General features: G+C 33.9%; 1 protein-coding gene across 1 annotated transcript; it reads right to left on the bottom strand.

The window, feature by feature from the left end:
• Positions 1-10,677: 10,677 nt before the first annotated feature.
• LOC141613565 (uncharacterized) lies at positions 10,678-11,368 on the bottom strand. The gene is made up of 2 exons (XM_074432303.1): positions 10,871-11,368; positions 10,678-10,728 (listed from the first exon to the last, which is right to left on the bottom strand). The coding sequence occupies exons 1-2, from the start codon at positions 11,366-11,368 to the stop codon at positions 10,678-10,680; spliced, it is 549 nt and encodes a 182-aa protein (XP_074288404.1).
• Between the last annotated feature and the right edge of the window lie 4,825 nt (positions 11,369-16,193).

Raw genomic sequence — 16,193 nt, 5'->3', positions numbered from 1 at the left:
TATTAGATGAATTCATTGCGTATAATTAACTACAAAAACGAAAATGAAGGAAATAATTAACATCTATCGTTTTAATAATACTCGTAAATTTAACTACAAGTATTGCATTTATATAGTGACCTCCACCCAACTATATAAATGATTCCGAGATCCAAATTCATATTAATACGGGTACGGTAAGCCGAGTCATCCCTTATTAATATAACTCGGTGGATTAACCTCTTAATCGATTCTACATTTAGAACTCTCGGTCGATAAAAATTACTCTAATTTTCATCTTTAGCCCGGAACACATGCGACTACGGTCACGAATACTTCCGTTGAGCTCAATCCAAATTTCGATGTAATAACATTGTATTACCCACTTACCCAACGTAACAAGGTTTGTATTACGGTAAAGCCGGCTTAACTCCCTTATGAAATTGGGATTCATGGTTTCTACTATTTGGTAAGGCTATTTCTCAATTATTATATGTGAGAGGTCTTGTCAATTTATTATCTATCACGTTTTAAGTGAACTAAAGCGGTGAACTACGATAATTATAATTGACACGGTCGATGACTCGATTTCAAATGCATGTTGTTGTTTATGGCCTTCCTAAAATAGAAAATCTAATAATCTATTACATATTCGGAAACCAACTCCTTTGGTCCCTTGAATCTTCAAATGGCACGCTTCCCAAGACACTGTCTTCGTCGGATCACCTTTCCGAATGGCACCGTCTTTGAAGATGCTCCATAATTACAAATAATAATAAAAATACAAAGCTATTCCTATTATACATTTGTAAAATGGAAAAACTAATAAAATAAAAGTGATACGAGATCACATTAAATTACAACCGAATCAATATTCCCTTTCATTACGGATAATATCGATTAAAACTAAGACCATACTAAAATAAAATTACATAATTCAAAATTATATAAATAAAAGACATTCAAAAATTGAAATATACAGAATTATAATATGTACCTATCATGCCAAATTATGTGCCAAATCGCCCTATTTAACTTATATCGTATATATAACCCGGTTTTACGGAAATTCGTGATAATAACCTCTTAAAATCACAAATTAACACTTAAATCACATCTAAGCTCAAGTTAATTATCCTAAAACTCTTAGGACTCAAAAATTAGTCATCACTCAAGTTTTGACAATAATTCAACTTGATTTAAGTTTTATGCTCATTTTTTACCTTAAAATCATAACATTTATGAAATAAATCCAAATTAAATTATAATAATTTCAAATTTCAAATTTTAAATTTTTAAACATTCTGGAATATTTTCATGATACTCATAATGTCAAAAATCATGGTTAAAATTTTCGAATTAATTTTGAGAAAATATAGTTGTTTTTATCGGTTTTATCTCATAAAACATCTAAAGTATCCAAAAATTAATCCAATAAATTTTACAACCTTAGATCTGATTAGATATTTATGCAACCTAAAATAATTTTCTCATGCCATGCAATATGTTTTAGCTATTTATGCCAAAATAGTCACTATTTATGCCATTTCTACACTAAAAATTCATAAATCATGCTAAATGAGATCATTTAATCTCAAAATTTACATACACTCTGTAAATTATGCATGTGACAACATATTAAATTTTCATGGCCCAATTCGAAATATAACTATTTTTAACCATTTAACCTCTTTTAATCCATTTTTATCTCATAAAAATCATAAATCATGCAATATTAATCCAATTAATACGAGATTTTACACACAACTTGTAAAATATGCATGTGAGGTCAAATAAAAGTTTCAAGGTCATAGACTTAGGTTAACTATTTTTAGCATTTTAATTCCCATTTTAGTCATAAAAATGTAATAAAATGACCAAAAATCCTTAAAATGAGCAATAAATTTCCATAAATCATAAAAATGACCTAAAACATTTTAGGACCAGAATATATAACATGCATGATGATTTCGTGGCTTATTCTTATAAATCACAAATTTTTAGTTTTATATGTTAACATTTTAACTCGGAAAAACAATAACCGATTATGCATGCAACATCCTTATGCTCTGATACCACTTGTTAGGTTTATATACCTGTTATTAGACTCCTCTAATGGTGAACTAATTAACTTCTTAATTATTTGTTCTTTAGATCTAGTGCATGCATAACAAAATAAAAGATTTATAAGAAAACAATGTCCCTTACATTGTAAATTTCGGATTTATGGGCACAAGTAAGGTCTCCTACCTTCACTTGTTCTTGAGCTAGGATGAGTAATAGGATGATACTCCAAAGACTTCAAGTATAGAAGTCACTCCTCTTGATTGCACCCAAGATTATCCCTTATCTCTACTAAATAATATTTGCTAGATATTTGTTTAGTAGTTTACCTTAAAATTGATTACTAATACTCATATATTACACTAATAATATTAGTAATCTTGTTGAACAAATTGGATCATCATTTCTCAAGTTTTGGAGAAGGATGAACAAGAATATATGAGAGAGGAAAGTTTTTATGTGTTGTGTAAGAATAATAATGATAAGAGAATAAAATTCTCTTAAGGAAGAGGAGGGAGCACGGTTGGAGCAAGCAAAAAATGCCAAGGATGCATCTTACTTTATGCTTTTGTTCTTATCAAAACTTTAGGCATGTAAGGCTAGGTAAGTAGTGTTATGATGATGTTTGTTTTAGCTTATTAAAAAAAAATCACCACCATCCACTAAGCCCTCTTCTTTTCGGTCCATATACATAAAATGGACTACCATTTTATTTTGTCAATTTGTCATTTGTCACACAATATGTCACATGTAGTATGTTACATGTTATTAATTAATTTAATGCATATTTATCACATAAATATCATTTTACAAATTAATTAAATTACATACAACAAATTGACTAGTAATACTTGATCACATAAATAAAATGGGTCATATAATTATAATTCACAACATCTTGTAATTATAATTAACCGTTCATTCTTATCTTTATCGTTTCTCAAACAATAAGCAATTTTAGTAATAAAGCATTTTTATTACTAAAATAAATCTTATTTAATCCCATTACAATAAGATATCAATATTCTCTCTCACAAGTAAATTGTTCAATTTTAAGGAATTGATTAACTTGTATCGTCATATAATTAATCAACTTTACAGATAAGGGCATCATCCTTTAGATGTGACCTTAAGGGATCAACTGACCACCACCGTCCCACGACAGTAACGTCAAACTCTAGCAAGCCAATCGTTACCGATTAATGTTGATCAGTTGACTATATAATTGAATCATCCCTTACGTATTCTTAATATGAGATTTAATTATGATATTAAATCATGTGATCGCACTATTGTTGAGGACACATTTTCCAACAATCTCCCACTTGTCCGAGACAAGTGTGCGTCACCAATTCTCTTGTCCTATTACAATCTCCCACTCAATTTAAGGTGACTTGCAGGTCGTACTTGCACTTGATCATATCTTGAGTGGTTTCCTCGATCTGGAGAGTAACTGTCTGACCGGAATTATCTACCATAGATACCTTCCGAGCGTGGCCACGCATTTCCAGTTCATTACTCCTCGAGTGGCCTTGAGATTTCGAATAACCCTGACAAGGGGTGGACAATTCCTATCGCCCTATTCCCTTCGTTCAGCCACAGTTCATCATAACCCAAAATATACCCAGTTTGACCTCATTTACGAAGTCGTAGAGTATAAATCAAAGCTAATCAGAAATTTGTGCCAACTTGGGCGAATAGTCTCTAGTCAAAAGAATTGACTCATAAGAATACTATAGTAGCTCTTGCCACGACCAGGCTTTATGAATTACCAGAACTCTATAAGCGGTCACTTTGACAGAGTGTCCCATACAGTCTGCCTATGTGATCGACTAGTCATCCCGTATGACTCTATGGCACTTGAACTTGCCATCAATCGCATCACACTCTAGTCACTTCGAGACGTCACATCATATAAGTAACTAGGGGCGAATACCATGTCAATCCAGTTCACTTTAATGGGGTTCAATTTGTCTCTACAACCCATTTGGATACGACAAGGTAACGGGTGAGTTTAATGAAACTCAAACGATAAATGCGATTATCATATATGAATAGTAAATACTCTATTACTACTTCATATCCTATAATCTTTAGTGTATTATTAACACTAGTTAAAATGCAATAAAAGCTTGGCAAGTGGATATACCCTATATCCATATATTCCAACTTTTACAATTGCTATTTCCTTTTATTCAATGTTATTTCTAATAACTTGAATTTATCTCTAAGTATTTGTCTAGTTTTCTTGCTAGACTTGGGCTCTTTAACTTGAAAGATGCTCCCACTGTTTTCTCATAACTTGTAATAAAGTCATTTGTAGAGGGATTCACCCTTAATCCCTACGTTGACCATTTTATCACAATTTACTTAGATTCCTTTTGTAGAATTTGCAATGCGCGAAACTAAAACACTTTTCTAGTATCTTACTCCTGAGTCAATAAGACATCATAGGATTTCAACAAATCCCTTTCGGTTTGGAAACTTAAGTTTGTGCAACCCTTCAACACCTAACTTAGTTTATCATCCAAACATATGAACGAATCCTTAATTCTTCTCAAGAATCTCAAGGATGTTCTTTAAGGCTTTTATAAGCCATATCATGGGAATTATCTTATTATTGACTTATCTTGCCCTAGGCATATATCACATCATGGCATGTGCGTCTGTTGGCATACATGATCATTCTAATGGCGGAAACATTAGAAATCGATTTCATGTAATCAAAAACTTAATAGGTTCAGTGAGCGACTATAACTCTATCATAGTAATTCCACTTTCATCAACATGAATAACCTATTGACCCTTGTTGATGTACAACAGATACGAAAGATCTTATCCTCATAAGATTCTCAACTTTATGCCAATATTCTCTCTCATAGATTCAAAAATCTAGAATACTTTGCACCCTTTTCCAAGTCTCCAATCACTCTTTCACAGAAGAGAGCATTGGTACATTATTCTTAATAAATAATATGTTATCAACATATAAGACATTGGAAAAATGATTCTGGCTCCCACTTAACTTCATGTATAATCATGATTCTTCAATCATGTGAATGAAACCATTCACTATTATCACATGAACGAAAAGTATAATCCTTTAATGCTTGCTTAAGACCATTCTAGGATCACTTAAGAAAGAACCGCATAATATGTTAGGATTCTTAGATCTTCATCTAAGGTTTTGTGTTCCAAACACTCCCTTCTCTAAATTCATATTTTAGAAAAGCGTATTTTTAATATCATTTGCCATACTTCATGAAATGTGGCAATTCCTAACATAATTTATCTTGATCAACATCTTCATGTCAATCTTATGCATTTGAGTACTCTAAAGCTCTATTTACCTTTAAAGAGACCCTCGCTTTCAAGTAAATCTACTCTTGAGTAACAATTTTTGGATTGTAATGTTATGGCTCGTTTGTAACAAGGTCGATTTGGAATAAGGTCATAATACCTTTACTTTCACAAAGCAATATTTTAACAAATAAGACATGTGCGCTAAACTCCCACTAAACTATACTCCCATTCTATCTTTATAGATTATAGTTCCATTACTTTCTCAAAGTAACACTCTAACTATAAGACATGTTTGTTACGATCCAATCTACTCCCACTCTATCTCTTAGAAATACCTCTATCTTCTTAAGAGATAGCTTTGTGAGTTACAAACATATATATGGTGGAGTATTAGGAGTTTATCTAGACTATGTATTAGCTTTCAAAAGGCCATCCCTAATATGGCAGTTTGATTCATGTAATATACGAGTCTTATCCATGTCATCTGTTTAATAGACTCTTTATTCTAGGTATTTCATGGTTGACCATCCGTTTAGAATTACTTGTCCGTATTGGATTGCAAATTCCCAAAATTGAGTTCAACAACTCAAAACGACTCATATTAGTTTGATCTTATGGGTAGTGACACTAGATCATAATCCATCTTTAATAAATCAAACTTATTACTTAGACCTTTGCCACTACGATCGGATCGTAATGTTTTAGAACTTTATTCAATTGGTTCTCTACGTCATTTAGAAATTTCTCAAATGCTTTACTTTATATTTGATTAAGTAAATATACCCATATCTACTTAAATCATCGGTAAAAGTGACGAAGTAGTCATAAATTCCCCTTACGGTGATGCTCATTAGAATACATACATCAACATGTATTAGTCCCAACAAATCACTTGCTCGTGTCCCTTTACCACTAAAGGGAGTACAAATCATATTGCAAAGGAGACAAGATTCGCATATTCCATATGATTGAAATCAAATGGTTCATAAAATCTAGTCGACACTAGCCTTTAATGCGTTTCTCATTTACGTAACCTAATTGAAAAATCAAATGTACACATCATTTGTATTACAAATTATGAGTCTTTTGGATCGTATTATGTAGATATCTTTGCTTGAGTTGGAAGTGTCTAAAACATGAATATCATTAAGATAAGTGACATGGCTCACAGCCATGTCAATTTTCAAACACAATACAATAATTGTCTTTGATGGCAAAATATAAATCCTTTCATGTCTCACATAGAAATGGAAATAATGTTTTAGACAAGGTGGGTACATAATAACAATTATGTAAATTACAACTCAAAGTTATTAGCTAACACAAGTACATAAGTCCCTCTTGAAGTGGCGGCTACCCTAGCTCCATTTCCTTGTCGGAGATTCATATCACTCTTGTTTAGCTTTTCCACATTTCCAAGTCCCACTTGGAGTAACAAGTCCAACTTTGATATCTCCCAAATACTTGAGGCAATTTCGCTTCCAATGGCCCATGACATTACAATAATGACATTCTTCATAAGATTGGGCACCTTTCTTGGTCTTGGTTTTGGTAGTCCCACTATCCATTTCCAATTCATAATCGAGTTTGGATTTTTCACCCATCTTTGCCTTCCCTTTACTAATACCAATACTCCTTTCAGTTGCAAGGACTCTCTTGCTAGAACTCCCACTGAATTTAATATTACTCCTTGTTTCTTCAAACAAGGATGCCTTTGGTTTAGTGAGATTTTCTTCACAAGATTTTCTTACCAAGGTGGTGGGCATTAATATTGGAGTGGGTGGTGTGGAGGTGGTAAAGAAGCAAAAATTTCCATCCTGACCAATGCCAACGCGTAATTCTCTAATCGTATCATTGTCATACTCGGAGCATTTTTCATCGAATGATTGGAGCCATGTATCAACGGTGATTGGTGTAGGAGTATTAGATGAATTCATTGCGTATAATTAACTACAAAAACGAAAATGAAGGAAATAATTAACATCTATCGTTTTAATAATACTCGTAAATTTAACTACAAGTATTGCATTTATATAGTGACCTCCACCCAACTATATAAATGATTCCGAGATCCAAATTCATATTAATACGGGTACGGTAAGTTTAGTCATCCCTTATTAATATAACTCGGTGGATTAACCTCTTAATCGATTCTACATTTAGAACTCTCGGTCGATAAAAATTACTCTAATTTTCATCTTTAGCCCGGAACACATGCGACTACGGTCACGAATACTTCCGTTGAGCTCAATCCAAATTTCGATGTAATAACATTGTATTACCCACTTACCCAACGTAACAAGGTTTGTATTACGGTAAAGCCGGCTTAACTCCCTTATGAAATTGGGATTCATGGTTTCTACTATTTGGTAAGGCTATTTCTCAATTATTATATGTGAGAGGTCTTGTCAATTTATTATCTATCACGTTTTAAGTGAACTAAAGCGGTGAACTACGATAATTATAATTGACACGGTCGATGACTCGATTTCAAATGCATGTTGTTGTTTATGGCCTTCCTAAAATAGAAAATCTAATAATCTATTACATATTCGGAAACCAACTCCTTTGGTCCCTTGAATCTTCAAATGGCACGCTTCCCAAGACACTGTCTTCGTCGGATCACCTTTCCGAATGGCACCGTCTTTGAAGATGCTCCATAATTACAAATAATAATAAAAATACAAAGCTATTCCTATTATACATTTGTAAAATGGAAAAACTAATAAAATAAAAGTGATACGAGATCACATTAAATTACAACCGAATCAATATTCCCTTTCATTACGGATAATATCGATTAAAACTAAGACCATACTAAAATAAAATTACATAATTCAAAATTATATAAATAAAAGACATTCAAAAATTGAAATATACAGAATTATAATATGTACCTATCATGCCAAATTATGTGCCAAATCGCCCTATTTAACTTATATCGTATATATAACCCGGTTTTACGGAAATTCGTGATAATAACCTCTTAAAATCACAAATTAACACTTAAATCACATCTAAGCTCAAGTTAATTATCCTAAAACTCTTAGGACTCAAAAATTAGTCATCACTCAAGTTTTGACAATAATTCAACTTGATTTAAGTTTTATGCTCATTTTTTACCTTAAAATCATAACATTTATGAAATAAATCCAAATTAAATTATAATAATTTCAAATTTCAAATTTTAAATTTTTAAACATTCTGGAATATTTTCATGATACTCATAATGTCAAAAATCATGGTTAAAATTTTCGAATTAATTTTGAGAAAATATAGTTGTTTTTATCGGTTTTATCTCATAAAACATCTAAAGTATCCAAAAATTAATCCAATAAATTTTACAACCTTAGATCTGATTAGATATTTATGCAACCTAAAATAATTTTCTCATGCCATGCAATATGTTTTAGCTATTTATGCCAAAATAGTCACTATTTATGCCATTTTTACACTAAAAATTCATAAATCATGCTAAATGAGATCATTTAATCTCAAAATTTACATACACTCTGTAAATTATGCATGTGACAACATATTAAATTTTCATGGCCCAATTCGAAATATAACTATTTTTAACCATTTAACCTCTTTTAATCCATTTTTATCTCATAAAAATCATAAATCATGCAATATTAATCCAATTAATACGAGATTTTACACACAACTTGTAAAATATGCATGTGAGGTCAAATAAAAGTTTCAAGGTCATAGACTTAGGTTAACTATTTTTAGCATTTTAATTCCCATTTTAGTCATAAAAATGTAATAAAATGACCAAAAATCCTTAAAATGAGCAATAAATTTCCATAAATCATAAAAATGACCTAAAACATTTTAGGACCAGAATATATAACATGCATGATGATTTCGTGGCTTATTCTTATAAATCACAAATTTTTAGTTTTATATGTTAACATTTTAACTCGGAAAAACAATAACCGATTATGCATGCAACATCCTTATGCTCTGATACCACTTGTTAGGTTTATATACCTGTTATTAGACTCCTCTAATGGTGAACTAATTAACTTCTTAATTATTTGTTCTTTAGATCTAGTGCATGCATAACAAAATAAAAGATTTATAAGAAAACAATGTCCCTTACATTGTAAATTTCGGATTTATGGGCACAAGTAAGGTCTCCTACCTTCACTTGTTCTTGAGCTAGGATGAGTAATAGGATGATACTCCAAAGACTTCAAGTATAGAAGTCACTCCTCTTGATTGCACCCAAGATTATCCCTTATCTCTACTAAATAATATTTGCTAGATATTTGTTTAGTAGTTTACCTTAAAATTGATTACTAATACTCATATATTACACTAATAATATTAGTAATCTTGTTGAACAAATTGGATCATCATTTCTCAAGTTTTGGAGAAGGATGAACAAGAATATATGAGAGAGGAAAGTTTTTATGTGTTGTGTAAGAATAATAATGATAAGAGAATAAAATTCTCTTAAGGAAGAGGAGGGAGCACGGTTGGAGCAAGCAAAAAATGCCAAGGATGCATCTTACTTTATGCTTTTGTTCTTATCAAAACTTTAGGCATGTAAGGCTAGGTAAGTAGTGTTATGATGATGTTTGTTTTAGCTTATTAAAAAAAATCACCACCATCCACTAAGCCCTCTTCTTTTCGGTCCATATACATAAAATGGACTACCATTTTATTTTGTCAATTTGTCATTTGTCACACAATATGTCACATGTAGTATGTTACATGTTATTAATTAATTTAATGCATATTTATCACATAAATATCATTTTACAAATTAATTAAATTACATACAACAAATTGACTAGTAATACTTGATCACATAAATAAAATGGGTCATATAATTATAATTCACAACATCTTGTAATTATAATTAACCGTTCATTCTTATCTTTATCGTTTCTCAAACAATAAGCAATTTTAGTAATAAAGCATTTTTATTACTAAAATAAATCTTATTTAATCCCATTACAATAAGATATCAATATTCTCTCTCACAAGTAAATTGTTCAATTTTAAGGAATTGATTAACTTGTATCGTCATATAATTAATCAACTTTACAGATAAGGGCATCATCCTTTAGATGTGACCTTAAGGGATCAACTGACCACCACCGTCCCACGACAGTAACGTCAAACTCTAGCAAGCCAATCGTTACCGATTAATGTTGATCAGTTGACTATATAATTGAATCATCCCTTACGTATTCTTAATATGAGATTTAATTATGATATTAAATCATGTGATCGCACTATTGTTGAGGACACATTTTCCAACAGCAATCCCTCTACCATAATACCTGATCAAATCTTGACAAATAAGAATGTAATCTAGAATACTCCTTCCCTTAACAAAGGCCCCCTGATTCCTACTGATAATATCTGGTAACACCAATACCAATATATTGCACATGATTTTAGAAATTAACTTGTATAAAACATTACAGAATGATATGGGCCTGAATTGTTTCACACTAGTTGGTCTCTCCACTTTTGGAATCAGTGTAATCACAGTGGAATTTACCTGAGCCAGTAGCTGACCAGTATTAACGAAATTAATCACTATAGTACAAATTTCACCTCCTATAACATCCCATACATCTCTATAGAACTGGCTAGAGTATCCATCTAGCTCTAGTGATTTCCCTTTGGGAATGCTAAAGATGCTTTGCTTAACTTCCTCAGGAGAAACAGTTTTAGTTAAAATTCTCCAGTGTTCCTCAGTACAGCATAGCCCCCTTCTTACTACATTCTGATTCACAGCAATAGTATCCTTATGTGTACCCAGTAAATCCTGATAGTAATCCAAAAGAGCAGATTGAATAACATCTGCTTCAGTACACAATACTCCATCTTTATCCTTTATTTGAAATACCTTGTTCAACATCAATCTTTTCTTAATAGCATGGTGAAAAGATGAGGTATTCAAAACTCCTTCTAAAGACCACTGCAGCTTTGCTTTCTGTGTTAAAAAGCTATCCCTTGCTACTATAAGTTCCTTGAGATTGTTGCCTAAGTCCATCTCCTACTGCATCAATTCTATATTCCCTGGATTATCATTTTTCATTTAGTATTAACGTTGATAGGATGTTAGAACTCGTTATTGAAGACGTTTAATATAACTTTTTCTACCCTTATCGGCGAATGATTTTGTATTTGAGCTTGTCTTTGACATGGAAAGTTTGTGTTCTTGTGTGCACAACAAGAGCTATTTCGTTCCATGGAAGAAGACTTATACTTTTGAAAACCCTTCTTAAAAGTTTTTGGAAGAATTACTATATCCATCCTTGTAAATGCTTTGGTTGTCGATTTCAAAGGAATCCGACTTTATCTTTACAACTCTTCACTTTCTATTTTCAAGTTCCGAGGACGAAACTTTTTTAAAGGTGGGATGATTGTAACACCCGCGAAATTTTCGTTTTGGAATTTATAATGTAATTAGCAATTTTATTGTTCTACTTATATTTTAAACTCATTTCTATAAAAATTTTGTTTTATAATAATAATAATAATAATAATAATAATAATAATAATAATAATAATAATAATAATAATAATAATAATAATAATAATAATAATAATAATAATAATAATAATAATAATAATAATAATAATAATAATAATAATAATAATAATAATAATAACAACCTTGTTGATCGTTCGACCATGCTTCAGGAGGTCCGCCGTCGTTACCCGGTTCTTTCCCGTTGGGTGGAGTTTTGTTATTCCAGCCTTGCCCGTCTTTTTTATGGGGAACACTGCTTGTGGTCTTGTCAGGGTGTTCAGCAGGGTGATCCGTTGGGCCCTTTGCTTTGGAATTTATAGAGAACCCGACAAACGCCCGATGATGATAGGACACATGTATTTATTAGTTGTCATTGTCATTATTTGGGTTCGTTTTACGATGTAGAATGAGCGTTGTCGACGGAGTATTTTATTAATTTAAATGATATTTAAATTAAAGTTTTTTTTAAGATAAATTCATTTTATTGCTTTATTTTGAATTTATTTTCTCAAATTTATTTTATTGAAAATAAAATAAATATTTGATTTGAAAAATCATTTATTTTAATGTGTTAATTGTTTTGAAAAATCGATTCAAAAATCGAAAAGAACTCGTTTTAAACACGTGTTTTAGAGCTTGATTATAGCTCGGTTTTTGGGCCCGTTTTCTTTACGAGTTGGCACGAATCTCGAGTACACTAACCAACCTAAGCCTCTACCCATCCAACCCCACTTCGAACCCCATAACCACGGCCCAAATCATGCCCCAAATCACCCCCAAAAGCCCGCACAAAAACACGAGCAGCCCCCCTGTTTTGCAGCTCAAATCCCGAGCCCAAAACCCGCTCCAAACACCACCAAAACCCGTACCCATTAACCCTAAACCATACCCTAGTATCCTACCCATATTACCTTACCTTAACTACCAAGAAAACCCGTCACAAAGCCTCTCAAACCCTCACAAAAGCTGCTGGACAGCAGCTATGCGTGAATGAGCCCGTCTGCCTCTCCCCCCTTTTACCCTACTTTAACTCCTTATAAATACCACCCCTTCACCATACATTCATTCCTCTAAGTTCTCCATACATACAACCTTCATTCACAAGCTTTAAACCCCAGAAACAAACCCTAATTGCCTCTCAAAAACCCTCCACAAAACCGACATACAAACAGAGAATCGGTTTGTGTGTTCTCTTTGAAACCCTTCGTTCTCCCTTCAAACCTCCATCAAAATTCGAGTTTCTTGTTCCTAATTAACCATACAACATCCATCTACACATTAGACAAAGATTTACGAGCCAAATTGCCCTTGAGAGTACACGAATTCCCTCGAAAAACAGAGTGTTATACACTCTGTTTTCGCGGCTTTTCCTGTCTGTCCAGTTCTGTTTGTGCTCGTTTTTCGTGCCCTATAACTCAAAACGAGCAGGGATTGTTTTAAGATCTTTGTTCTCCTCTCTTTCTAGTTTTCAAAACATCTTTTAAATCGAATTTTCACTGTGAAACGAGAGAGAAATCGCTGTTTGAAAGTTGCTGTCCAGATTCGATAAAAACGTGTTGTTTGCTTTGTTTCTTCGTCGACGACGGCCTCTCGAGATAAAATCTACCATCGATTACGACCCAAGACGGTGTCAACGATACATGTAGGTTGAGGGTGCATCAAATCCTCCTTTTTCTCCCTTTTATTTCGTTTTTTTATGTTTGTTTTTTTATTGTTTCGTTTTTGTTCGTTTATCGTTTTTATTTATCGTTTAAATTAACTATGAAACTAGTTTAGTCCGAGTATGAGTTAAAGTACCACCATGAACACCCGCGTTGACTTGAGATGGGAAAGAAACCGCTACATCAGTCGGTCGTACACCCCCGTCTCATTTACATATCCTCGTGTTCAAGGTAGGGCATTAATAAAACGATTACTAACTTCGTTCTTCGCTTTTGACCCCTCTCTTCTCTCGTGTGATTCGACCTACCCCTGGACCATTTACATGTTAGTATGACCTCTGATTGTTAACATATAACTCATTTAGATTACATTAGATTAGTTTAATAACCTAATTAGACACGTTAGGGTACATCGACATAGCTTTAAAAATCGACTAACAATTCTATAACCTAATTGAACGCATCTCACTCTTTCACCTAATTTCTCGCTAGTATAAGAGTGCGTGATTAGCACCTTCTTATTAACACTCGATGAGTTAAATTAATTAGCAAACTTGACCTAATTGGACCCCTTTAGGCCGTGTAGAATGCGCGTTTGCAAGGTATCTTTTCAAATCGATCAATGTCGTTTCTAACTTGTTTTCTAGCCCGCTTTCGAACTTGTTTCGCAATCAACCGATCTAACTAATGAGCCTGACCTAGGCCTTAGGGTAGGACGTGGCTTTAGGCCGTGAGGCTTGGCCGTGTCCTTTGGTTTTTTCTTGTTTCGTTTGTTTTACAACGTTCGTTCTTTATTTGTTTTGTCGCTTGTAATTTATCGTTTGTTATCGAGTTGTAATTTTAAGTCACTTTCTTTTATCGAGTCAAAACCTCTTTCAAAACCTTAGTCTTGTTTGGTTAGATGGTTGTGCCCCAATGCATGTAGGAGCGTAGTAAATCGCATGTTGTTTAAAGCAACATGGCCCGATTTATGCTAATGCATGCTTTGGTGCGTGGCCCAATGTCTAATTCGATAAGATTAAGCGAAAGCACGCATTACGAGGAGTGACCCAAGGCCATGAGTCATGTAAGCCGTGGGCCACCCCCCTTTGTGAACGTTTTCCTAGGCCGAATGGCCATGTGTCATGTACGGTTTTGTGTATAGCGTTGTATTTTAGATCGAGTTGTATCTTTAATTTATCGTTGTGTCGGCATGAAATGCCTGGGTTGTAATAGGATAGATCCCAACGGCTCCCCCATTCCCCCTAAGCCTTGTTTGCTTTTTTTTGTATGTTGTTAGATCAATCAACCCACATGCTAAATTACAACTTTGACAAAGTTAGTTTAGTTGCATCTAAAACGACATAGAAATTGTTGTCACATGTTAGGGTTTTAAAACGATGTTTGCATATCATATATCGTAGTAGCTATGACCTTGTTTGAAATCCGACACTTGACTTAGTAGAGGCCGTTATTGACGGGCGAGGTTAGGTGTCCTTATGGGCTTCCTAACACGTACCCTCACCCCTTACTCAAGATCTATGGTTTGTGGATCCGTCTAAATACCATTGGATTACGAGAGTCATTCAAATCGAGTGATATAGGGTACAAGTCTTTATCTTTAATCACTCGTAGTCGATTGGCTTTATGCTTTTCGATGAAAGGTGTAAAGTTGACTTGAACGGTTCCAAGTTCCCAAAAAACTTGGTGGCGACTCTAATTTGTCTTAATTCGATTCGAAAGAACCTCGGGTCGATTATGCCTAGTGTGGATCCCGCGGGGCGCAGCTTCCCGAGGGCCTTGTCCACGCTTTGGCGACTCCGGGGAAAAGAGGACTAGTTACACTTTGTTTCTAGGGTCTTTTCCTCCGAGGTGAAACTTGAAAAGAAAGTATTGGAAAGTAAAACATTACTCATAGTGCTACGATTCATGCATAAACCCTTAAGGATTTTCCCGGGCCGTCCCAGCGTTTCTTTGTGATGCGTGGGGGGAGACGTCCCACTATGCCAGGAACTTGCACATTGCTTGCTTCCGCTCCGCCTCGCGTGGTTCTTGATGGTGGGGATGCTCTTCTAGGTACTCTACCTAAAGGCCCTTGCTCTATAAGACCGCAAAAGGATGGAGGGCATAGACCTTCTTGTAGAAGACCTGCCGAGACTTAGAGATGTCTAGGAGCATACATCCTTATAACATGAGAATGACAATGTGCAAGGTGTTTTTCCCGAGTCTTTTCAAAATTTTCCGTGTCCTTTTCAAAACCGAACTTTTGAACAACTTACTTTCAAAATAGCATGGTTTTAAAAACGCGGAATGCTGCCCAAATAGGACTAGAAATTTCGGTCAAAATGAGCTTTTATAGCCGGCATGCTGCCCATTTCAAATCTCATTTTCAAATCGATCCTTCGTTTTTTTCAAATTCAAATCCAAAATATTTCTCGAACCTTAACCAAGCATGAAATGCGTCGAGTCGTGTCCGGATCGTGGCCGTGTTAGGCCGGGTGTGTTTCGTTCTAAGAGTCTAGAACACGACTTTGTTGGGTCACCCAAGCTCACCTCTTGGGCCTTGAGTCTAGGATAGTCCACAGAAACGCCCAAGCTAGGCCATTTAGGGCGTTTCACCCGAACCTATGGGCTATGTTAGTCCAATCACGGGTTTAGTCACACCGAGTCCAGTTTAGAATCGTGCTATGACAGTTTGAGTC

This window comes from Silene latifolia, chromosome 11, assembly GCF_048544455.1.
Source record: "Silene latifolia isolate original U9 population chromosome 11, ASM4854445v1, whole genome shotgun sequence".
Taxonomy (NCBI): domain Eukaryota; kingdom Viridiplantae; phylum Streptophyta; class Magnoliopsida; order Caryophyllales; family Caryophyllaceae; genus Silene; species Silene latifolia.
The sequence above is the reverse complement of the archived record's forward strand: the minus strand, read 5'-3'. Positions and strand labels throughout refer to the sequence as shown.